At 42.8% G+C, this 25,081-nt stretch overlaps 1 protein-coding gene across 1 annotated transcript; it reads right to left on the reverse strand.

Annotated features, from left to right (window-relative positions):
- Positions 1-26: 26 nt before the first annotated feature.
- LOC111836239 (uncharacterized) lies at positions 27-25,018 on the reverse strand. The gene is made up of 11 exons (XM_072713860.1): positions 24,914-25,018; positions 22,898-22,966; positions 22,392-22,580; positions 19,226-19,337; positions 13,866-14,799; positions 9,975-10,065; positions 8,449-8,517; positions 8,016-8,111; positions 3,715-3,903; positions 3,188-3,299; positions 27-2,993 (listed from the first exon to the last, which is right to left on the reverse strand). The coding sequence occupies exons 3-11, from the start codon at positions 22,545-22,547 to the stop codon at positions 1,744-1,746; spliced, it is 3,009 nt and encodes a 1,002-aa protein (XP_072569961.1). The 5' UTR covers positions 22,548-22,580; positions 22,898-22,966; positions 24,914-25,018; the 3' UTR covers positions 27-1,743.
- Positions 25,019-25,081: the final 63 nt, after the last annotated feature.

A 25,081-nucleotide genomic window follows, 5' to 3' on the forward strand; every position in this document is an offset into this window, starting at 1 on the left:
GAATAACGAACTTCTTTGGAAAGAAACCATTTGGATGTACATTTTATTCATTCATCAATATAAAGTGGAAATCGCTTATAGTGATCACGTCTGTCTGGGTGAAACTGATCACTATAAACGGGTTATCATTAGCATAGACATAGATTTAGGGGGGACAGGCGGACACATATTTGTTACATGAATATAAGGTAACAAAACGAATAGCATCGCTATTTACTTGATTTTAAAATTTTCAAAATATACTATTTTAAATGCTTTTTCAAATTACAGTATTATACAAATTGAACTGAACTGTGTATAATTCAAATATTCAATTTTATTCATACAATGTATTTTCACAATGTTACGTTGTCTCAAAGAACTTTTTTTGTAGTTTCGCTGCTGCATCCCGGTGGCTCATTTTTGGTGGTTTGATAAATATATATTTGAGAGAAAATGACTTTTTTTTCCTCTCATGTTTTCTGTGCACGCATTAGCCTCAGGCAGCTAGCCAGAAGCAGACGGGTTACCACAAGGCAAAGTAGGGCTATCAAAGTAAAAAAAAAAATACTGCAGTTTTAATTTTATCCACATGTTGTCTTGTTTAAAAAGACCCAAAATCAACACTGAGCGGACTACTGGATTACTATAAGCAAATTATTTAAACAGTATTTGTACAGGAATGATTCTATGCTAAGCTTTTTGATCCATATAAGTGGATGATCAGTATAACCGTGATCACTCCAAGTGATTTCCACTGTATTTATAATTTACCGAGCGCTACTGTATGGGAAGTGGATGATGCATTTGTAATTACCTTTCCCATTACTGTAGACCAGGGGTGTCAAATCCCAGTCCTGGAGTGCCGGAGCCCTGTGTAACTTAGTTCTTTCCCTGTTCCACCACAAATGATTAAGCTCAAGAGTGACGTGGTAATTAGCATGAGTTGAATCAGGTGAGTTAAATTAGGGGAAACCCAAAAATATGCAGGGCTCTGGCCCCCCAGGACTGGAATTTGACACCCGTGCTGTAGACTGTTAGATTGTCTGTCAGAATGCAATTCAACTTAAAACCAGATATTAACCAAAACTGGAAACAAACTGCATGAGATCATGAAGGGATAAACTACATCAGCCTATAACAGGACATGAAGCACATGGACAGCCTGAGTGTGATTCCCACCCAGGGATCAGGTATTCCTGGAGGACTGTAGGGGGGGGGCAGTAGTTAAGGCCTCACATGTATATTATTGATATTACCAGGGCTTTACCATCAATGCCCAGTTTGACCAATAATAAACATGACTACTCCTGGTCCCATTCAGATACCCCAGCAGGACTCTGAGCATAACCCATCCAGCCTGCAAACCCCCCTGATTCAGAGAGGGGCTTCCAGCAGCCTGAACCAGCCTCTGCTACAGCAGCATTTCATCATGTGTCAGCATTAGGGTCCCTTCCGGCAGCTTCTCTCTGCCTGCATGCGGTACCTGCCCTGTAGGCGCTGTCAAACTGTGGTCGAGTCCCTTCTCAGTACCCCTACCTGGGTCATAAGGAGCAGCATGGACCACGGCAGCTGTATCCACACTGTAAGTGTACCCAGGGAGCTCACCACAGAAATGTCTATAAAGCAAACTGTCCATTACTGATACCATCACTGCTTCCCCTGTACTTGTGATTGACAGAGGTTCTTCCCACAGTGGGAGCACTGGCAGGGCTTTTCACATCTGAGATACTGCTGGTGCATCTTTTTCTCACACAGTTTTCACTAGGAGCAGAGGTAGGGTTTTCCTACTGCGTGACCTTGTTGATGTGTTTTTAGGTCTTTGAACCAAATGAAGCTCATCCCACACTGTGAACAATGATATGGCTTCTCTATACCATGAGTTAGCATATGCCTTTTTAAGTCACCTGACTGAGTGAAATTTTTGCCACAATGTGAGCACTGATGGGGTCTCTCCCCTGTGTGAATCCGCTGGTGCATCTGTAGGTGTCCTAACTGACTGAAGCTGTTCCCACACTGGGAGCAGTGGTAGGGCTTCTGGCCAGTGTGAATGTGCTGGTGCTTGTTTAAGGCTCCTAAATGATTGAAGCTCTTCTCGCACTGGGAGCACTGGTAGGGCCTCTCTCTTTTGTGAGTTCGCTGGTGTGCCTTCAGGTTGCTTGACTGACTAAAACTCTTACCACATTGTGAGCAGTGATAAGGCTTTTCTCCTGTGTGAGTTCGTTGATGTGTTTTTAAGTCACTTAATTGGCTAAAACTCTTTGCACACTCTGAGCACTGATAGGGCCTCACCCCTGTGTGAATCCGCTGGTGTTTCTTTAGGGCTCCTAAATGATTGAAGGTCTTCCCACACTGGGAGCACTGGTAGGGCCTCTCCCCTGTATGAATCCACTGGTGGATCTTTAGGGCTCCTAATTGACTGAAGCTCTTCCCACAGTCGGAACACTGGTAGGGCCTCTCCCCCGTGTGAATCCTCTGGTGTGTTCGTAAGTGTCCTAGTTGACTGAAGCTGTTCCCACACTGGGAGCACTGGTAGGGCTTTTTGCCTGTGTGAATTTGCTGGTGCTTGTTTAGGGCTCCTAAATGATTGAAACTCTTTTCACACTGGGAGCACTTGTAGGGCTTCTCTCCTGTGTGAGTTCGCTGATGTGCCTTTAGGTTACCTGACTGACTGAAACTCTTACCACATTGTGAGCAGTGATATGGCTTTTCTCCTGTGTGAGTTCGTTGATGTGTCTTTAAGTCACTTAATTGGCTAAAACTCTTTGCACACTCTGAGCACTGGTAGGGCTTCTCGCCTGTGTGAATTTGTTGATGCTTCTTCAGATCTCCTGCATGACTAAATCTTTTCCCACAATGGGAGCACCAATGAGCTTTCAGTATCACACTGGGGTCAAACTTCTCAGGGTGGGATTTCTTGATGTGCCTGTGAAGGTAAGTCTCCAACGTGTAGGATGAGGGACAGTGAGGACAGGGGAACTTGTTCACTCTCCGCCCTGGTATGAGAGCTTGGTCTGAATAGTGAGGCATGGAGAAGAGCAAATATATGTTTAGAAATGGGTAATGGGAACAAAAGTGATGGATTCAGAGGAAATATATCCATAGCAGCAAAGACTAAAACAAAGAATTGAGTAACATACAGCACTAGATATCTGAGGGATGAAGCATGCAGAATTTTCTGGAAGCTGATAGATGTTTCTATAGTCACCTGGGTTTGGAGGTCTGACACTCCCAGCCAGCTTCTCCTCAGTCACGTCCTGAAACACTGTTTCTTCTTTCACCTCCCCAATAAGGACAGGACACACTGTACTCTCTGCTTTCTGAGGAAAAGAGAACAGAGTCAATAAAATTCTTCTGTAAAGAGTTCAACTGGTCTATGGGACTGAAAGCAACATGTTTCAGCATCACACAAAGAAGCAGGGCCAGATCTACCAATGTCTTTACCAGGTATCATACAGGACACATTTTTCCTGACTGATACTGAACACAAGCTGCCCTCAAGCTGCTGCTCTCTCTCCACTCCTAATCCATCTAAGCAGCTCACTGCTGAAGGTACTACAGGGTAAAAGCACAGGTGACATGACAGCAGGCCTGTGAAGGTGTTTAGATACAGACTCACTGTCATAGTTACACTGCTGGAGGCAGGACACACAGAGACTGTGTAAAATCCCAGATGACTTCAGAAAGGTCAAGGTTCATGCAGTTGCCTGGATACTAACAAGCAAGACGAGCAACCTGTGAGTGCAGAAGGCAGCTGGGCCCCACACCAGCAGCGCTCCATTTCACCTCGTCAGGGCTGCTGTGCCCGGCCCCGTCCACATCCGATATGAGGACGTCCTGCGCTTCCTCCTTCACATCTGCCACACTTAGCTGGGGAGGTTTCTGGTCCATGCTGCAGCTGGCCACAGCCCTGCAGGGGGACGTCTGTGAGCAGAAAGAGAGCGATGAACATATTTTGAACATTCATTTAGAAGAATCATGATAGACAATGTATCTCTCTTGCAGCTTCAGGCTCAGAGCTCTCAGCTCTGCTTGGAATGATTCATCAAGATGAAGATCTGAAGCCCAAGGAAGCTTGTCCTGCCTAATGTGGCGCTGTGAGACTCTGCAGGATTGGACTTTGTCCCTATGATGCAAAGGTTGCCAGTGCAAATCATATCACTCTTGGGCCCTTCAGCAAGGCCCCTAATGCCAAAAACAGTTCTAGAGGCATTTGTTTGATGGCTACCAATAGCATATCTGAGAGACAGGATATGTGAAAACTACGGAATTCCATTATACTTGTTCAAATGGCAAATAAAGTCCAGTCCAATTATCATAGCTGGATGGACTTCTGAAGATGCAATCCTGCTAACTGGCATCCCTAAATAACCGGCATTGTTTGATTATGTGTGTGACCTGTCATGTGTGGGACCGGCACACGCTCCGTGCCCCGCGCCGCCTGTCATGTGTGGGACCGGCACACGCTCCGTGCCCCGCGCCGCCTGTCATGTGTGGGACACATTGTATGGAGGAGGACTTGGAACTCACTTCAGTTTTTCATAACATTAATTCACATTTACTTCAGGCTTAAGTTAGAGGCTCTGGTATAATAGGGCCTGTTGTTTGCAGTAATGTGGGTGTTTGATCTCAGCTTTTCAGAATGACACTGAATTATTTGTGAGTTGAAAAACACACAAATTTAATTTTGGAAATGACAACAGTCTACGTCTATTCCCCAGACAGCACCATCACTGCCTCCCTTGTGAGATTTGTCCCAATGTAATCAGGTTCACCACTGTACATGTGTCTCCGGCTGTTTTCTCTGGAGCCACCACTAAGTTACACTGCTTCAATTTTGGTGTGATTTGCCTCAAAAATTATGAAAAACTGAAGTGAGTTCCAAGTCCTCCTCCATACAATGTGTCTGTCAAGTTTGATGGAAAAAGACCCATCAAATACATTCTGAGTTTTCACACTAACAGGATACGCACACCAGACCCATCCCAAACCCTTACGTATTCCCATTCAGGGAATCCAACAATAACAAATCCAAAGTAACAAGGGAAGCTTTAATCAAACGTTCCAACTGACTGCCAATGGAGCTGCTCAAGAGGGAAGGATCTAAATCCTGAATCTTTCAGGCTGCAGATGATCGTGTCGAGGAATCTTGTGATCATACAACATTTGGCTGTGGGCGCGGTGAGAGCATGCATACACAGTGATATTCCACTAGACCAGGAGAGGGCAGATGTATTGCAACAAACACAAACAGAACAATGTAGTGAGACAGTAATGGCTTTTTATGAACACTTTTAAAGATGTTAGTCTCTGTTTTGGCGGAATTAAAGGAATATGACATACTGTGGCATTTTCAAGTACCAAATTATCATGAAAAAATTAACTGGGGCTGAATTTGATCATCATGATTTAAAAATGCAGGAACAGTGATGATGTTATAAATACCGTATACTATAATGTTTAGACAGTATAAATGATCTGGACAGTTAAAATGACATTGGCATATAAAGTGCATATGGAAAGTTTACAGACCCCTCAAGTTCTCCTTATTAAAGACTCATCTTAAAATGGATTAAATTCATATTTTTAAGAATAAGTCTGCACAAAATACTCCACAATGACAAAGCAAAAAACAGGTGTTTCAAATGTTTTGTTAATTTATTAAAAAACAAAAAAACCTGAAATATCCAATTTAAATAGGTATTCAGACCATTTGGAATGACACTTGCAACTAAGCTCTGTTGCATCCTACTTTTTTCAGTGGTCCTTGAGAAGCTTCTCCAACTTGATTGGGACTCTACCTGTGCCAAACTCAATTCTTTAGGCACAATTAAGAAAGGCACACACTTGCCTATGTACAGCCATGACCAAAAGTTTTCAGAATGACACAAATATTAATTCACAACGTCTGCTGCCTCAGTTTTTATGATGGCAATTTGCATATACTCCAGGATGTTATGAAGAGTGATCAGATGAATTGCAAAGTCCCTCTTTGCCATGAAAATTAACTTAATCCCAAAAAACCCATTTCCACTGCATTTCAGCCCTGCCACAAAAGGACCTGCTGACATCATTTCAGTGATTCTCTCATTAACACAGGTAAGAGTGTTAATGAGGACAAGGCTAGAGATCACTGTGTCATGCTGATTGAGTTAGAATAGCAGACAGGATGCTTTAATAGGAGGGTGGTGCTTGAAATCATTGTTCTTCCTCTGTTAATCATAGTTACCTGCAAAGAAATATGCGCTGTCATCATTGCTTTGTACAAAAAGGGCTTCACTGGCAAGGAAATTGCTGCTAGTGAGATTGCACCTAAATCAACCATTTATTGGATCATCAAGAACTTCAAGGAGAGGGGTTCATTGTTGTGAAGGAGGCTCCAGGGCACCCAAGAAAGTCCAGCAAGAGCCGGGACCGTCTCCTAAAGATGATTCATCTGTGGGATCGGGGCACCACCAGTGCAGAGCTCCCTCAGGAATGGCAGCAGGCAGGTGTGAGTGCATCTGCACGCACAGGGAGGCGAAGACGTTTGGAGGATGGCCTGGTGTCAAGAAGGGCAGCAAAGAAGCCACTTCTCTCCAAGAAAAACATCAGGGATAGACTGATATTCTGCAAAAGGTACAGGGATTGGCCTGCTGAGAACTGGGGTAAAGTCATTTTCTCTGATGAATCCCCTTTCCGATTGTTTGGGGCATCCGGGAAAAAAAATATTCCGGAGAAGAAACCATCAGTCCTGTGTCATGCCAACAGTAAAGTATCCTGAGACCATTCATGTGTGGAGTTGTTTCTCAGCCAAGGGAGTGGGCTCACTCACAATTTTGCCTAAGAACACAGCCATGAATAAAGAATGATACCAAAATATCCTCTGAGAACAACTTCTCCCAACCATCCAAGAATAGTTTGGTTACGAACAATGCCTTTTCCAGCATGATGGAGCACCGTGCCATAAGACAAAAGTGATAACTAAGTGGCTTGAGAACAAAACATTGACATTTTGGGTCCATGGCCAGAAAACTCTCCAGACCTCAATCCCGTTGAGAACTTGTGGTCAATCCTCAAGAGGCAGGTGGACAAACAAAAACCCACAAATTCTGACAAATTCCAAGCACTGATTATGCAAGAACGGGCTGCCATCAGTCAGGATTTGCCCCAGAAGTTGATTGACAGCATGCCGGGGCGAATTGCAGAGGTCTCGAAAAAGAAGGGCAACACTGCAAATAATGAATGTACTTAATGTAATTGTCAATAAAAGCCTTTGACACTTATGAAATGCTTGTAATTATAATTCGGTATACCACAGAAACATCTGACAAAAAGATATACAAACACTGAACCAGCAACCTTTGTGAAAACCAATCATTCTCAAAACTTTTGGCCACGCCTGAAAAGGAGGACAATGCCATGTGGAGACGTATTCAGCACCGATTCTCCGCACCCCGAAAGGATCACTGACGCTAAATTATTTACTTCTCTCTCGATTGTCTTTCGGCTGTTAGACGCAAGAATCAATAAACCTGCCACAGCCCACCCCAAAAAGTTTAACTGGACGCTGATGGTCATGCCAATTTAAATCTTATGCAGGTGCCGCCGCGGCGCTATAAAGTGGTTTTCAAACCGATTGGTTTTGCGCTGCGCACTGTTTTGGCGCATTGTCGCACGACCAATACAAACAAGGCACCGAAGTGGGCACAGAAATCGAAATGGAAGAGAAACTTATACTGGTGTCTGAGTACCAGGAGCTGAATGACACAAGCTTACCATCTTTAGCATACGAAATATACATGGTCGTGACTGACCGCGAAATGACAGGAGAAGGTTCTGAACCACGCCTGCTTTTGGCGTTCGACCCCGCGGCGAACGCAGCGCGCGCCTCCTTCGGTCTTAAAGCCCCTCGTGCGGAATGATACTGAAATATTGATTCTTTCAATCTGAATGTTTAACTTTGAGAATCGATTCTATCGTTAAAATATCGATTTGGTAACTGGTAATTTAAACATTGATATTGGCTATTTTAACAACAGGACATGAAATCCTACCAGGTGGGGCTGCGCGTAACGGGGAAGGAAGGAAGGAAGGAAGGAAGGGGGACTTTCAGTGGCTCGGCGACACCCCCTCTCCTGTCTTCCCCCGCTCGGCAAATTTCAGTCCAGTTCTTCGTCATTTAATACAACAGTACAACGAGACTTAGACTTAGGGAGTTAGTAACTCCCGAGACGGTTCAAACAAAGGACTAAAACGGAATATGTAAACACAAATAACCAATAATTATGTGCAAAATTACAAATGTGATAAATAACACGTAGTGGTATGGCGGGGGGAATATGTGTTATAAAGCTTTTATTCACCCCCGCAGATTTAATCCAACCAATATATAATTTTGGCTTAGAACCCCGAAAAGGTTTTGGCTGGCACCGAATATCGGCACACCAACCTTGGTATTATTTGGTATCGCCTGTCCATAATACTCACTCTACAGCTCTTATTCCTCCCTATTCCTCCGCTGCCAAGCAGAACTAAACGCCTAGACGTAGCGACCATAACAACGTATTACGTAATACGTTAAACGTCGTGCTGTCCGTTTACTGTAGCCGTGCTTGGCCACGCCCAATTTATACTGAATATATTTTTTCTGCCGGACCTGACGTTGGATTTCGCGTCACAGAAACTCGTTGTTTTAATGTATCATATCAAATATTAGTGAAAATCAACCGCAACCGAATAATTCCATATATTTCAATTCCTATTTACCTTGCGCCATCTATGAGAATTTTAGTAATAGCATACATTTATTTAAATTGGTCAATGAATTTAAACCTTAAAAATCTCAAATAACTGAGCCAGATGATAATAATGAACAAAAGCTTGAACGTTGTTTAAAGTATATATGCAACAATTAGGCGTATATGTTGTTAAAACACCAAACATATAAACAAATGTGAAGTTAATAACCCATCGTTTCAGATTCATTCGCATAACAGATACATGTTCTTTCAGTTGAAAGAGCCTAAATAGCCCACATAGTGCGATTATGTGTGTGACCTGTGACGGACTGGCACCTTGCCTAGGATCGGCTCCGGCCTCCCTACACCTGCTACACTGAGGAGGATAAGCGGCAGGAAGAGGAACGGAATGCTAAATGAACACACACCGGCACCGTCAATCCACATAGAATAAGCCCAGATTTTAGCCTAAACATTTTTTCAAACACTTATTCGATGATTCTAAGGTAGCAGGCAGACAATTTTGTCTTTAATAATGAGTGAATTTAGTAGCTACAAGGACAAAAAATATTAAAATGCTTCCCGAATTGATGGTAATTTAATACACACGAAAAGACAACGTTTAGGGTGGTTTTGCTTATTCTGGCGGTCCAGACTAGTGCCTGTGTTTTCTGTTCACGACCTCGTGCATAGCACTAGTGCCCCTGTAGTAGTGATGTGCGATGCCACTGATTTCCTCTCCGATCCGATACCAAGTAAAATTCAGGCTGGTATCGACACTACTGATCCGATACCGATAGTGTGTACAAAAATGTTTGGAAAATCAAAATAAAAAGTATTGTATTTCAAATTATAGCTTCATAATGAATACAGGACATCAGACTACTTGCTCTTATTGTTTAATTATGAAGAATTACCATAACCAACATTTCAACAAAAACATTGAAATTTCACACTTTTCCTCATTCACAGGTTTTTGTTAAGGAACAGCAGCATATTTACAGTTTTCCCTTTGTCTGCTCCGTTTTTTGCTCACAACCTCTCCTGCCTTTGAAAAGATTCTCTCTGCAGGTACAGAAGAAGCAACGATTCCCAGGTATCTCACTGCAAGTCTGCTTAGGGCTGGGAAGGTTTGTTCATGCTCTTGCCACCAAACCAGTGGATCCTTATCTCGGGGAATCTGAGTATTTCAATGAGTACACCTGAATGTCAAAATATGTCCATATCCCTCCTTTTGTTACAGCTGTACCTGATGGTGCAGGACTCTGGCTAAACCCTGAGGTAGAAGGCCCTGAGGTAGAAGGCCCTGAGGTAGAAGGCCCTGAGGTAGAAGGCCCTGAGGTAGAAGGCCCTGAGGTAGAAGGCCCTGAGGCAGAGCTAACAGTAGGTGTTGAGCTTGGAGTTAGAGTGGGCGCTGACTGTCCTGTCTGATAGACTTCCTGCATTTCAGTGTAGATGTTTTTTTAAGACCTCAAAATTGGCTTTGTCTCGAAAACCAAGGTGTTTAAACCTAACATCCAGAAATGTACTGGCAGCTAGACAGTGAATGCTCTCAATCCCCCTGAATCTGCACCGGCATTGCTGTGCCAGTTGTGTGGCAAGGAAGCTGGCCTGACGTTCACATGCTGCTTCAGCCCTTTGAATGAGCGACACAAGGGGAATCACTTTGGAGACTGAAACATGTTTTTCAGATGACACTTCCCGTGTTACTTCTTCAAACGGCCGTAGTGTGTCGACTGTTTGCTTGATGAGGGATAATTCTCCCACATTTAAGCACAATGCATTCTTTCCTAAAAGGCAGAGGGCTGTGGTCACAGCTTCATTTTGCTCACAGAGCCTCTCCAACATGTGAAAAACAGAGTTCCAGCGAGTATCTACTGACTGAATTAGCTTGTGTTCTGCCACTTTCAACTGTTGCTGAATATCCCTGAGCTTCTCTGAGGCCTTTGTGCTGTGGTGAAAAAAGGAAACGATCGCACTGCATTTTTCCAGCACCTGCATCACTTCTGGGACAGCTTTTACACTATCCCTTACAACTAAATTCAGTGTATGTGCCAAACATGGATGATGCCTCCATCCAGCCTTGTGCACTGCACCAACCATATTTGCACCATTGTCTGTCACAACTGCAACCACCTTCTCAGTTACGCCCCATTCTTCTGTGATTCACTTAAGCGCTGAGCTGATATTATCTGCTGTATGCTGCCCATGGAAAGTGTGGGTTTCCAGAACAAATTCCCTCATTTGCCAGTTTTCAATCAGATGACATGTTACGGTCAAAAATGCTTCTGTGGACACTGAAGTCCACATTTCAGTGGTAAGTACGACACTAGAAGCATTTTGCAAAGATGCCCTTACTTTGCCTTTGCATTCATCAAACATATTAACAAGATCAGTCTGTCAGTTTTTTTCTTCTTGGGAGTTTATATTTTGGGTCAAGAGCTCTCACAAACCTCTGGAAACCTTGGTCCTCCACTATGGACAGAGGCTGGAGTTCCTTCACAATCATCTCTACAAGGCATCTCGTCAGTGTTGCTGCTCTTGGGGAATCATCTACAAACAATATAAAATACACAGAGCAAAACAAGTGATGGGGCTACACTGCACTGAATGTTTAATAATATTTAGATTCAGCTACTGTATGCAGACTCTCAAAATACCCTACACTAAGGGGAAAGGAACTGATAGTTTACATACACTAACTCTTTTATATAGAGTGTGATTAATTGAAATTGAGTAAAATAAATAAATACCACATAAGTATGTGGTATTTATTTTCCACATAAATAAATACCACATACTGCATAAGTTTGTCAAAATCTACATTTTAAAATATTCAATTAGCCATCAGTCAAAACAAATGAGACAGTGAAAATAATACAGCTGAGAAATATTTAATAGATACATATTATCTATCTTATGTATGAAATATTTTTCAGTTTTAAAGCCAACAATACCTGTTTTACTGCAAGTACTCTGTATATTTTAATGACACCTAGCCTATGTAATCCACTTTAAATGATCTACTCTACAGACAACCTTACCTGACTAATCTAGTCCTACTGAATTGATGTGAGGTGAACTCAGGGACACATATTAATCCAAGCTGAACTCATACAGCTATTTATTGGAGCATATATTTATTTCATTACTTATTTCATAACCATATTTATTAATATAATATATATCTTCTCCCTCTGTACCTGGATAGTGCCTGCCTGCAGCACCAAAGGACTCCGCAAGAGACTGCTGTCTGACCCTAATGGCACCTGTCCCTCTCTTCTCCTCCTCTTCAGTTCGCCTCAACATAAGCTCGTCATATTCTGTGTTATGATTTACTCTGAGGTGCGTGACGAGGTTTGTGGTGTTGCCACAACACCTTACTGTCTTGCCGCATGTGTCACAAACCGCGTCTTGGCTGTTTGTGGAGGTGAAATAGCTCCACACATGACTCCGTTTACGCTCAGCCATTGTTGCGAGGGAGCACACCAACGCGCCGCGATGCATTTAAACAGCCGTATTACGCATATGACTGTGACAGGCGGAAGAGAAAGAAGTTCCTTCCAATTTACACGATCCCAATAATATAGTTACTTTCCACTGTGTTCCTGTTAATGATAAACTACACATTTACCCCAAATGACTAAAATATCGATATTTTAATATGAGAATCGATTCTAGAATATAAATAACTGGTACTGGAGGAATCGATATTTCAGCTTCGATCCGCACACCACTACCCTGAAGTATGTCGTCGAACTTTGCAGTGTAGAACCACCTTCTTGTTTTGTGATAATTCTAACTACTCCCACAATTACAGTGATATTAAAAGAAAACATTTATTATAATGAATTGAAGCGTTTTAGAAATCAAAACAGGTGTTAGAATTCGAACAGGTGTTATGCCGAAAAAGGCATCCCTGCCTTAGAATGCATGCCGGTGTTCCGACGAGTTCAGCTTTTAAGGGTTTTTTAGGGGTTAGGGTTTTAGAGGTTTTTGGGGGGTTAGGGTTAGAGTTTTACGGGTTTTTTGGGGCTATTGATTAGCACTACGCTAGCCTTACTCGACAAAGTAGCTCAACTCGTTTCAGATCAGCGACCAATCGGTCATTTAGAGACAGGCATGCATTTTTCGGCATAACACCTGTTACGTGCTCGTAATCCAAAGCCCTCGCATATCAAAGCGAATTTTCCCATTAGAAATAATGGAAACTCAGATGATTCGTTCCACAACCCAAAATATTCATATAAAAATGATTAATAGAAAATATAAAGTAAAAATACATAAAACAAATTAATTTTGTAATTACCATTCCCATTACCGTCCCTACAAAGTAATGGCATCGCTTTTCTTTGGATTGTCTGTGAGAACTCAATTAAACTGAAGCTTAACTAAAATTGGAAACAAACTGCGCATGAGAACATGAAATGGTAAACTACACCAGCCTATACTAGGATATGAAGAATAGGGACAGGCTGCCTTTAAAAGCCAAAAGCAAAGATCTGTGTGGTACCCATCAGGTAAAATATGACAAGAGGATGAGTCTGTGATGGACTTGAGTGCCCCAGGGTGCTTCCCCCCAGGGATCAGGTATTCCTGCAGGACAGTAGGGGGGGCAGTAGTTAAGGTTCACCTGTCTATTATTATTATTACTGATATTACCCTGGGCTTCACCCTCACTGCCCAGTTTGATCAATAATTAACATGACTACTCCCTACCTGGTCCCACACAGATACCCCTGCAGGACTCTGAGCATAACCCATCCAGCCTGCAAACCCCCCTGATTCAGAGAGGGGCTTCCAGCAGCCTGGACCAGCCTCTGCTACAGCAGCATTTCATCATGTGCCAGCATTAGGGTTGTCTCATCAGTTCTGATAATTGACCAAATGTGTTCTATGCACCCTGAGCAGTGGTAGTGCATCTCTCATGTCGATATACTTATGAACGTTTAAGGTTCCCCACTTCACTGAACTGCTTCCTACACATAAAGCAAACATACAGTTTTTTATTCATGTGAGTCTATCATTGTTGTCACAAGTTTCCAATCGCAACAAAAGTTTTATTCATACTGGGAGCATTAGTAAGGCATCATTCCTTTGTGAGTCTGTCTGACTTGGTCTCCAAAGCAGGTAAAACTGTTCCCACAACAAAAACACCGGCTGCGTCATTCCCCAATGTGAGCTTGTTGGTGTGTCTTAAGATCTCTTAATTGAATAAAAGTCTTTGCACAATGAGAACAGTGATAAGGCCTTTCTCCTGTGTGAGTTCGCTGGTGTGCCCTTAGGCTGCTTGACTGGCTGAAGCTCTTCCCACACTGGGAGCACTGGTAGGGCCTCTCCCCTGTGTGAGTCATCTGATGTTTCTTTAGGTATCCTAAATGACTGAAGCTCTTCCCACACTCGGAACATTGGTAGGGCCTCTCCCCTGTGTGAATCCACTCGTGCTTCTTTAGGTCTCCTGCATGAATGAAGGTTTTCCCACACTGGGAGCACTGGTAGGGCCTCTCCCCTGTGTGAATCCGCTGGTGCTTCTGTAGGGCTCCTGCATGAATGAAGCTTTTCCCACACTGGGAGCACGGGAAGGGCCTCTCTCCTGTGTGAGTCCGCTTGTGGATCTTTAGGGATGATGATTGTTTGAAGCTCTTCTTACAGTGGGCACACTGGTAGGGCCTCTCCCCTGTATGAATCCGCTCGTGGGTCTTTAGGGATGATAATTGCTTGAAGCTCTTCTTACAGTGGGCACACTGGTAGGGCCTCTCCCCTGTGTGAACCCGCCGGTGGTTCTTTAGGGTTCCTAATGTATTAAAGCTCTTCTCACACTGGGAGCAGTGGTAGGGCCTCTCTCCTGTGTGAATCCGTTGGTGTGTCTTTAGGGTTTCTGATCGACGGAAGTTCTTCCCACAATGGGAGCAGCAGTGAACTTTCGGTGTCATACTGAGGTGAAACTTCTGACGGTGGGATTTCTTGAGGTGTCTGTGGACATAAGTCTGTGACGTATATGGCAGTGTCACGATGTGACGGTATGGCTCTGATGTGTAGGACGGCAGAGAGTAAAAAAAGGGGAACTTCTTCATTCCCCTCTCTGGCACAAGAGCTTGGACTGAATAATGAGGCACAGAGAAGAGCAAACATAAGCTTGGAAATGGGTCATGGGAACAGAAGTGATGAATTCAGGAGAAATAAAGTCCACTGCAGTACAGTCTATAGCAGGGGTCACCAACATGACAGGACGCCCCCAAGGACCACGAGTCCGTGGAAATTAAAAATAGCACAACTCACCAGTGAGCAGCATCTAAAATTTAATTTTATCCTGTTGGTATTCTTCTTTAATCACATTTGGATTTACAGTCGAACCCGGTTATGTCGCCGGCCTAGGGGATTGCCAAAAAGCGTCGAGATAACCGAAAACCAATTTGGCGGTAATATACTGTATTAATATATGCTTGAAATTTATTTATGTGCGTTAATAAATGAGAATGTGCATGCACGGGTTTTTGGTGTTTTTTTTTTTTTTTTTTTTTTACACAACAGCGTTGCCGCGATATGTTTGATGACGCGATCGGCATGCTATAAAAATGTACATACATGTTGGCTAATGTGCACCAACTAATGTGCACCAACTAAAAGCAGAGATTTTCCAGTATACAATAAAAACCACCATCGATTCTCGATACAAACCTTTAATTGTATTATCCAACAATGCAAACACAAAGATCGCTCACAAAATCACAAAAAAAACCTGCAGGGTGTAATTCGTTGTTACAAAAAGCAAACCAGTGTCAAAATTAAATTCACAAGTCATTTCACTCTGACAGCTCTGAAAAGTATTGTACACGCAGTTAATGTGGTTTCTTTACAAAGTCTAAAATGCTTTGTTGCTTTTTGCCTTTGACAGTCTGCTTGAAAACAAATGCTTCGATATTATTTATGCTGTCTAAAACAGTTTCATCCCCTACAAAAGAACCATACCGTCGAATTTTTTGTAGCATTTCTATCACCTCACCGGCAGAGGGAATTGGTTCCAAATCTTCGTCCGCATCTTCATCTTCGTTGTCATTGCCGCATGCAGATATGCTTGGCTGTGCTGACTGCACACTTGATATAATGTCTTCATCGGTGATCATGCCATCAGTACATGTAACAACGTCTTTGTCGATGTCTATGTAATCTCGGAATTCCTGGACAGTGATGGCTAACTGCTGTGCCTCCTCTTCCAAGACAGCATCTGTAAGGCTTGATTTTTCCACTACTTCCGCGAGTTCTTCTGCGGCTGCATGGCACTGTGCCTGAAACTCATCATCGGAAATATCCTGAATGATGCAGTGCATCCAGCAGTTCGTGATAGTTTCCTTCTTCACGTTATTCCAGGCTGATCTCAGGAAGTTCATTGCATCTAGAAGGGAAGGGGTGTACTGCGTCTTCTTTTCATCATGGAGCAGGTATTGGCGCATCAACATTTTCCTGTAGTACACCTTAAGCACCTGGTCCATTGGTTGGAGCTTACTCGTTGTGTTAGGTGGGAGGTAAAAGATCGTAATAGCCTTGAGACCAGGAACATCTGGATGAGCTCTACAGTTGTCCACGATTAGTGCCACCTTCCTTTTTTCTGCTTGGAACTTCCTGTCCCACTTTTTCACCCATGTGTAACCGGTGGATTTCTGCCTATACTCTGCGTTGTGTTGTGGGTTTAGACAGGTGTGTGGGGTGCAGAAGAAAGGGGATGAAGCAGACGTCGCTGTCGTTCTGGGGGTTTATTGAACTCTGTTTGAAACAATTAGAGGGGGGATAAACCACATGTGCTCAGGCCCTCTCGCTCTCTCTCTTCCCGCGTGTGCGGTACAACAAAGGGCGAATGCACACGTTATTCGCGCTGAGCTTAATACAAAAAAAATGATATTAATAAAGTAAATTTATACAAATAAAGACATACCTGTTTGAAACAATTAGAGGGGGGATAAACCACATGTGCTCAGGCCCTCTCGCTCTCTCTACACAAAGTAAAATAACAGATATTCATATTATATATGGACATGTCTTTAACCCCTATTCATATTATAGAATGAATTAACTGGTTATAACAAATAACTGATTTATTAACCCAAGGGACCCTGCCACTAGATCCTCACCTCTTCCCGCGTGTGCGGTACAACAAAGGGAAGAGGAAACGAAATTGGGACCCTTATAAAGGAGAAAAGACAGTGGGAGGGGCAATGCAGGACAAGAGCATCATGGGAAAAATTAAGGGATATTGTACCCATTAGGTTAAACAGAAAAAAGAAAACAGAATCTTGTATAATTATAAACAAAATTAAAATAACAACCTGTTACACATGCACTGAATAGATCTCCTGTGATCCAGGCTCTTGACTGGCCATCGTAATCGCATGGGAGAACTTTGGTCTGCTTAAAGCATCTGGGAGTCTTGGACTTTCCTATAACGTAGAGTGGGAGTTTTTGGCTTCCATCCATGTTAGCGGCAACTAGCACTGTAAGTCGATCCTTCGACTTTTTTCCACCATGACAAGCCTCCCCACGAAACGCCATAGTTTTGTCTGGAAGGCATTTCCAAAACACCCCAGTTTCATCAGCATTAAAAATGTTCCAAAAGTCTGCTCATTTCAGTCTTCAGCCATGAATCCACCTGCTTCTGTTGAACCGCAGTGTTCTCTCCTCAAATTGCTTTGAAGACGATGTTGTGCCTCTTTTGGAAATGATCCAGCCACCCCTGACTTGCTTTAAAGTCAGGGTGTCCTAGCTTTGCAGCAAGGATGTCCGCCTTCTCCATGAGCACGGGACCATTGACGGGAAAGTTTGTCGCTCGCGTATTCGTGAACCATTGAAACACTGCATCGTCGACATCTTTGTGCACAGCAGCTCTAAGTCTTTTTCTTTCTGGATCAAAAACAGACTTCTCGTACATTTGCTTTATCACGTCAGCCTTCTTTTTCCATCCTGAAATGGTGTTCGCTGGAATGCCATGCTGACGACTAAGGTCAGCCGGTTTTGTTCCTTTTTCTAGCTGCAGTATGATTTCATACTTTTTCTCTAATGACTGATTGTCCAGGTCTCTTAAGACCTCCAGACATTTTCAGAAGGAAAAAAATAAACAGAATAGCAACAGCGTGTTATCCCTCAGACAAGATCAACAAGAATGAGTGAACTGTCATGGGAGTGAACGATCAATTTAGTGGTTAGTCCAAAGCTAGCATACACCTGGCCACATTCCCCCCCCCCCTTTTATGGTTTTGATGGGGATTTACCTAGATCGCGTTTCTCCGCTGCGTTGTTCAGCAAATTACCATGCGAATGCGATTTGAATACGCGCTAATGCAGCTGTTTAGCACTTGTGATACATTTTAAAAAGCCAGCGATTAGTCACGGGGATCGAGATAACCGACGTTAAGTGGCGATTTTGGCCCTCTTTTGTGCTCGAGATATTAGGGTTCGGCGACATAAAAGAATCGACATAACTGATGAGAAATGCTAATGCAAAGAGGGAATTTGGCGGTTCCACTTCAAAAACGTCGACTTAATAGGGTTGGCGAGTTAGCCGAGGTCGAGATAAGTGGGTTCGACTGTATATGGATTTCAAAATGACAATATCTTAAAAAAAAAAAAAAAACATTTAAAACATGTTTATTATACAAGAAGTTTAGATAAGTTTAGTAGGGCGTTTCAAACTGGTAGCCCTTCGTATGGCTCAGTACCCGTGAAGTAGCTCTCAGTTTCAAAAAGGTTGGTGACCCCTGGTCTATAGGCTAATTCATACTTCACTTTTCTGCGTGCACTTTCAGTCGTGCACAGGGTGACATGATGTAAATTTCATCATCAGAAGTTTGCGCAGGATGGCTACCGAAGATGCCGGAGTAGGGGCAGAAATCATGTGCGTCTGCGCACACTGACTGTGCATGTGCAAGGACACTGACTAGGTGTTTGCTGTAGGTGAGCAACAGTGACTTTCATAGAGCAGTGGTCAACCAAAAAATAGTGGAAGAATAGTCGCAGGACTTGTGGAGATGACCGCATATCTAGTTTTTAATGTCCACATCATATGTACTGTTCAGGCGTTATACCGCAGTATAAGGTATTTTCAAAACGAACACCATTCCTGCATTTTGAAATCTTGGTTAATTCTGTCATTGAAATTTGGGTTTTGAAAATGTTGCTGTATCCCAAGCCCAGACTAACAACTTTAAAACTGTTCATAAAAAGCTGTCACTGTTTCACTGCATTGCTTGTATCTGCTGAAATACATCTGCCCTCTGCTGGTCTGGTGGAATATCACCGCTGTATGCATACAGCGACCAAGACCATCAGCATCCACAGCCAAATGTAGTGTGAATACAAACTACTGTGTGCATGACTGTCCGCAGCCCAAAAGTGATATGTGGAAAAGTGAAATATGAACTAGCCTTAACAGAGCAAGAATACAGTACGAATCAGAAACATAGACTGCATACAGCACTAGATATCTGTGATGCAGCATGTGCAATTTTCTGAAAGCTGGAAGATGTTTCTATAGTCACCTGGGTTTGGAGGTCTGACACTCCCAGCCAGCAGCTCCTCAGTCACGTCCTGAAACACTGTTTCTTCTTTCACCTCCCCATTAAGGATGGGACACACTGTACTCTCTGCTTTCTGCGGAAAGCGAAGAGTCAATTAATTTCTTTTGTTGAGAGTTCATCTGGTCTATGGGACTGAATGCGACACGTTTCAACATCGCACAAAGAGCCAGGGCTGGGTTACCAATTAGAGATGCACTGATCGATCGACTAGGGACCAGAATCGGCCAATTTTCAGCGTGCTTGGCCCAGACCAGAGACCGGCCGATCGGTCTCATGTATTTCTAATACAAAACCAGTTCGTTTTATGCATGCACCACAAGTCATACAGTCATAGGCTTGTAAAATACTTCAGGAAAGGTCCACACATTTTGTAAAACTTTTTGCTGGTGTCGCTAATAGAGTAGCAGATCTTTTCAAGGCTTAGACAGGCGTAAGACGTAAGACCACCCGCTTGGTCAAAAGGAAGGCAAAGAATAAGGTACGGCATTTCACTGGGGTCAGATGTGCATCGAGGAAGCTAACACAGGCGGTGCCGAAAAGGGCAATCAGAGGATTAGGTTTTATAGGGTGTTTGAGGATTGAAGATAAAGTTTGAAATACATCCCTCCGGTATCTTGCGAGGCTGGAATATGACATGGATGAAGGAAGCATCTTCACCCCCACATTTATCACAGCAGGGATCCTAATCTGGGTAAATATGAGATGATTTGCTTTTGAACATATGGACGCTTAAACTGTAGAAGACAATGTCGGGCACAGAAGGATGTTGAATTAACCAACTTAAACATTAAGTCCCACGTGTCCTCGGATAGTGACATGTTTACATCTGTCCCCAAGCAGTTTTAATTCTATCAATAGAAGGGCCTTTCATGCCAGCCAGTTTATCATATACAACAGATTCCTTTACTAATTGGATGCAAAGTAAGAAACTTATCAGCTGTATTCATAACTGGTGCCTCAGGAAAATTTGGAATCCGAGATTGGAGGAAGTGCCTAATCTGCAGGTATCTGAAGAAATGCATATATGGAAGATTAAATATTTTAGATAGTTGATGGAAAGATGCAAAGTTATCAATAACCAAGTCATTGAAACACCTGATGCCCCTACTGTACCATTCATGAAATACAGGGTCAGACAAAGAGTTGAAACAAATGATTTCATACAACTGGACTCAAAAGAGAGAAATCTGTTAAACCAAAGTGTTTTCTCATTTGAGCCCATACTCTCATACTGTATAAGACAAGCGGATTATCAATTGACTTGCTTGAGGGTAACGGAAGTGAGGATGTAAGATGTGCTAAAACAGAGAAGTGTCCAATTCCATCGACACCCACGATGGATGATTGTCATCGTTTTGGAAATGGAATCAAAACGTAATACAGCGTATATTAGCAGCCCAATAGTAACAGCGGAAGTTATTCCTAGATTTCTGGAGATGGGTTTTATTCAGACAGGGACTTTTGCCTCTCCATATATAAGATATCTAAAAGATTTAGGAATAAAGGTAGGTATTGACTGGAACAAATACAGAAATGAAGGTAAGATGTTCATTTTAGCTGAATGAATGCTCCCCATCAAAGATGTAGCCAAGGGAGACCATTATGTCAGGGACTGTTTTGTATTATTTAACAAAGTGAGAAGGTTCTCTTTCAAGAGACATTTGTGCTTCTTTGTAACTGTTATGCCTAAGAATGTGAACTGATTTTCTGCAATTTTGAATGGAAAATTAGAATGACCCAAAGCTGACATCAATAGGGAACAGCTCACTTTTATGCAAGTTCAATTTGTATTCAGAAAAACCACCAAATTTGGTAAGTATTGATAGCATGGAGGGTGTGGATGTACTTGGGCTCAACAGAAAAATCAACAAGTCATCTGCATAGAGACACTTTATGCTCAACGCCTCTCCTCCAGATCCCCGAAATGTCCCGATCACTTCGGAGTGCAACAGCCAGTGGCTCTATAGCCAGATCAGAGAGTAATGGACTCGGGGTGGGGGGGGGGGTCTCAGGACAACCTATGATGTGATCCCAGCTGTGGACTTTCTAAGACGAATAAAAAAAAAGAGAAAAAGGTCAACGTCGTATCATCTGGTGAGTTTAATCATACAGGAAAATGATAGAAGTAACTGACATTTGTTTTGTTACTTAAATCTGTTGCACCTGCTCTTGTTTGGTTACGCTTCCTGCTCCTGTCTCAGCTTCCTGCTCCTGTCTCAGCTTCCTGCTCCTGTCTCAGCTTCCTGCTCCTGTCTCAGCTTCCTGCTCCTGTCTCTTATGTTAGACGGGTCGGTGCCGACCCCAACACCAGAGCTGTTATAATCTTGACCAGAGCATTTGTAATTTAGTGTTTTTTTTTTTTTTGTTTAAATAAAAGTTCCCAAAAAAGTCAAAAAGCCTTGATGCAGTACACAAATTTATGTGGTGCTTTTATGTATTTTAAACTTAAAAACGGGTCGGTGCTGATCCTAACACCACAGGAAGGTTAAGTAAAATGTCAGATAAAGTCGGGTGTACAGCAGCTCATTTTCAGGTAATTGTTATTTGTACCTCATTCCAGATACAGAGCACATTATTTTGAGACATTTAAATAAGAAGATCCTGTAACTTAGTGCATTTTATGGGAAATTGTAATTTTGTTGAGAATAAAAATTTGCATTGAACAAAAGTTGAATTTTTGTTTGTCTATGCTGTCAATTATACTTTTTAGAAAGAAAATTGAAATCAGCAAAAATTGATATTAACCAGTCACACTTGCAAAAAATAAAAAATAAATAAAAATCGAAATTGGCCAAGAAAATGGCAATCAGTGCATCTCTGCTACCAATGTCTTTACCAGGTATCATACAGGACACATTTTTCCTGACTGATACTGAACACAAGCTGCCCTCAAGCTGCTGCTCTCTCTCCACTCCTAATCCATCTAAGCAGCTCACTGCTGAAGGTACTACAGGGTAAAAGCACAGGTGACATGACAGCAGGCCTGTGAAGGTGTTTAGATACAGACTCACTGTCATAGTTAAACGGCTGGAGGCAGGACACACAGAGACTGTGTAAAATCCCAGATGACTTCAGAAAGGTCAAGGTTCATGCAGTTGCCTGGATACTAACAAGCAAGACGAGCAACCTGTGAGTGCAGAAGGCAGCTGGGCCCCACACCAGCAGCGCTCCATTTGGCCTCGTCAGGGCTGCTGTGCCCGGCCCCGTCCACATCCGATATGACGATGTCCTGTGCTTCCTCCTTCACATCTGCCACACTTAGCTGGGGAGGTTTCTGGTCCATGATGCAGTTGGCCACAGCCCTGCAGGGGGACGTCTGTGAGCAGAAAGGGAATGATGAGCCAGCTTTGAACCTGTTCATTTACCCGAGTCACACAGACGATATATCTGTCCTGTAGCGTCAGGCTCTGAGTTCTCAGCTCTGCTCTAACTGGGTCATCAGGATGAAGATCTGAAGTATCTGGAAACTTGTCCTGCCTAATATGTGACTCTGCAGGATTGGACTCTGTGTCTGTGATCAGAAGGTTGCCAGTTCAGAACCCATGGCTGGCAGAGTGATCATATTACTGGAGTTGCTTCCACTCAATATATACATGGTCTGACCTGAAACAATGAAACTAAGACTGAACTTACCTGACTGGGGTTCAAGCTGCTTTGTTAATAAATGCTTTTCATCTCCTCAGTCTGTGGACCTGGATGGAACTAAAAGGCAAACTTGGTCTGACATACACACCAAACTAAAAACAATCATAGCTAGATATTATTCCTCCAATGCACCAAACAAAACCAGCACCTCTAAAACAGTGACAAATTAGATGCTGTGGAAACAAGAACAGCATAGGTCTACAAGAACAGCCTCCCCCCCCCCCCTCAAAGGCTACTCCTCCCACAAGGAGTGGGCAGCTTGATGCACTATTTCAAACCATGTGTTGAGTTTTCAAAGCAGTAGTGCTTTGAGGAAGCGCATCAGAGCCTCACTTCACATGACATAAAAGCAGTACAAAAGCTAATGAGAGACCGATGGTTTCAGAGTAAAGGACGGGCTGGCAGTGAAGCTGGTACAAGGGGCAGGCGCCAGATGGATCAGTACACATGTGTTGCAGACACATTATGGCCTTCGTGAGCCCATTGGGGCTGCTTAAGCCAGTATTACCACTGAGGTCATGCCATTGTCTTACTCTGACTTTGATGTCATTAATCAGTATCTTGGAGAACTGGCACCATTCAAATGTGACACCAACTCCGCCATAATAAATAGTAAAAGCAAAATAAAGACATTAAAAGAATCAGTATAATATCATAAATAAGGAAGTTATACTGTAAAAAAAAATAAAAGACCATAGATATATACAACACGATGAAGTTCGACGCACAATGTACGCAGTTTCTCTCTACTATTTAAAATAAATTCATACCCGGCATACGCAGACGTTAATATACAGCACAGACATTACCGACTGCGAAGATCGCGGAGCTTTACGCGTTTTAGCGTCCGTTTCCATGGTGAATCCTTTTTTCAGCGATCGGCTGATAATGGCTTTTTGTTGTTCCACGAGGCCGCGCCTCAGTTAGCATTAATACTGAGAGCTGAATAAACTCAGACCCCTAAGTAGTAATCAGCGTTTCTGGAACCGATAGTTATGTTTACGTCATTCTGGGGGCATTGAAGTGATAGTTAAGGTTTAAACCCTAACTCGCTTTCTGGAATATAACCCCAGTATATAACCTCCAACCAGGCAGGGGCGCCCATAAGGGGGGAGAAAATAAGGAAAGGGAATTATCAGGGGGCCGGCGGCATCCCCACTCCTCCCCTCCCCCGATTCGCAAATTACAGGCAAAAGTTTGCAATTCGCAACTCAGACTCAGTTGGCTTCTCATTTGCAGTCTTATTTATTTTGAAAATACAAAATGACGTATGAATAAAACGTTTAAGCTGTAACACGTCCATGTATTTCATATATGCATGTCACACATCTACCTGTAATGTTAATCGTCGGATGGCAATAAAATAGCAGCATGGCATGGTGAGCAACTACATTTAAACGAGAAGCCACATTTCCAACCGTAATCTGGAGGTCTTATTCGTCTTTGGCCAGGCAAATGTGAAATGCATAGTACACAGTAGGTATGCCACTGTTAGGAAACACTGAAATTATCCTGGGCCAAGATGAATAGGATGAATCCCCTGTTTCCAGCTGGACAAGGCTAATTCCAGTGTTCCCTAACAGAGGCATACCTGCTATGTACTTTGCGAATAAGAAGCCAAATTAACCGGAAGGTGCAGATAAGCAGCCAACTACAGCCTTACTGGCAAATATAAATTCAGTTCAATTCTTTATTGTTGTCACTGAACAAGACGGAACAAGTCAGCAATTTTGCACGGTGCAAAAAGACACAAGACAAAACATAATATGCAAATATTATAATATATAGGCCTACAAAATATTATAATATATACAAAATAGCCAAAATGCGCAAAAGCACAGTTGTGATAACCAGTATGTAGTGGTGTGGCGCGTATGGGATATGTGTGAATTTTAACTTTTATCTCTGCCCGCAAATTTAAAACGCCCGCTATTCAAAGTTTCAAACTTTGCTTGGGGTCCTGAAAAAGTTTGGATGTCCGAATATCGACATCGGCATACCAACCTTGGTATTATTTAGTATCGCCTGTCCATAATACTCGCCTCAAATCCTTCATACTGCTGCCCGCCACTCCACTGCAGAGCAAAACTTACCGGAAGAAGTAACGACCGCAACAAAGCATCGAGCGACACGTTTAAGCATATATATCTATTTAAGGTGCTGACGCGCCCG

This window comes from Paramormyrops kingsleyae, chromosome 7, assembly GCF_048594095.1.
Source record: "Paramormyrops kingsleyae isolate MSU_618 chromosome 7, PKINGS_0.4, whole genome shotgun sequence".
Lineage (NCBI taxonomy): Eukaryota > Metazoa > Chordata > Actinopteri > Osteoglossiformes > Mormyridae > Paramormyrops > Paramormyrops kingsleyae.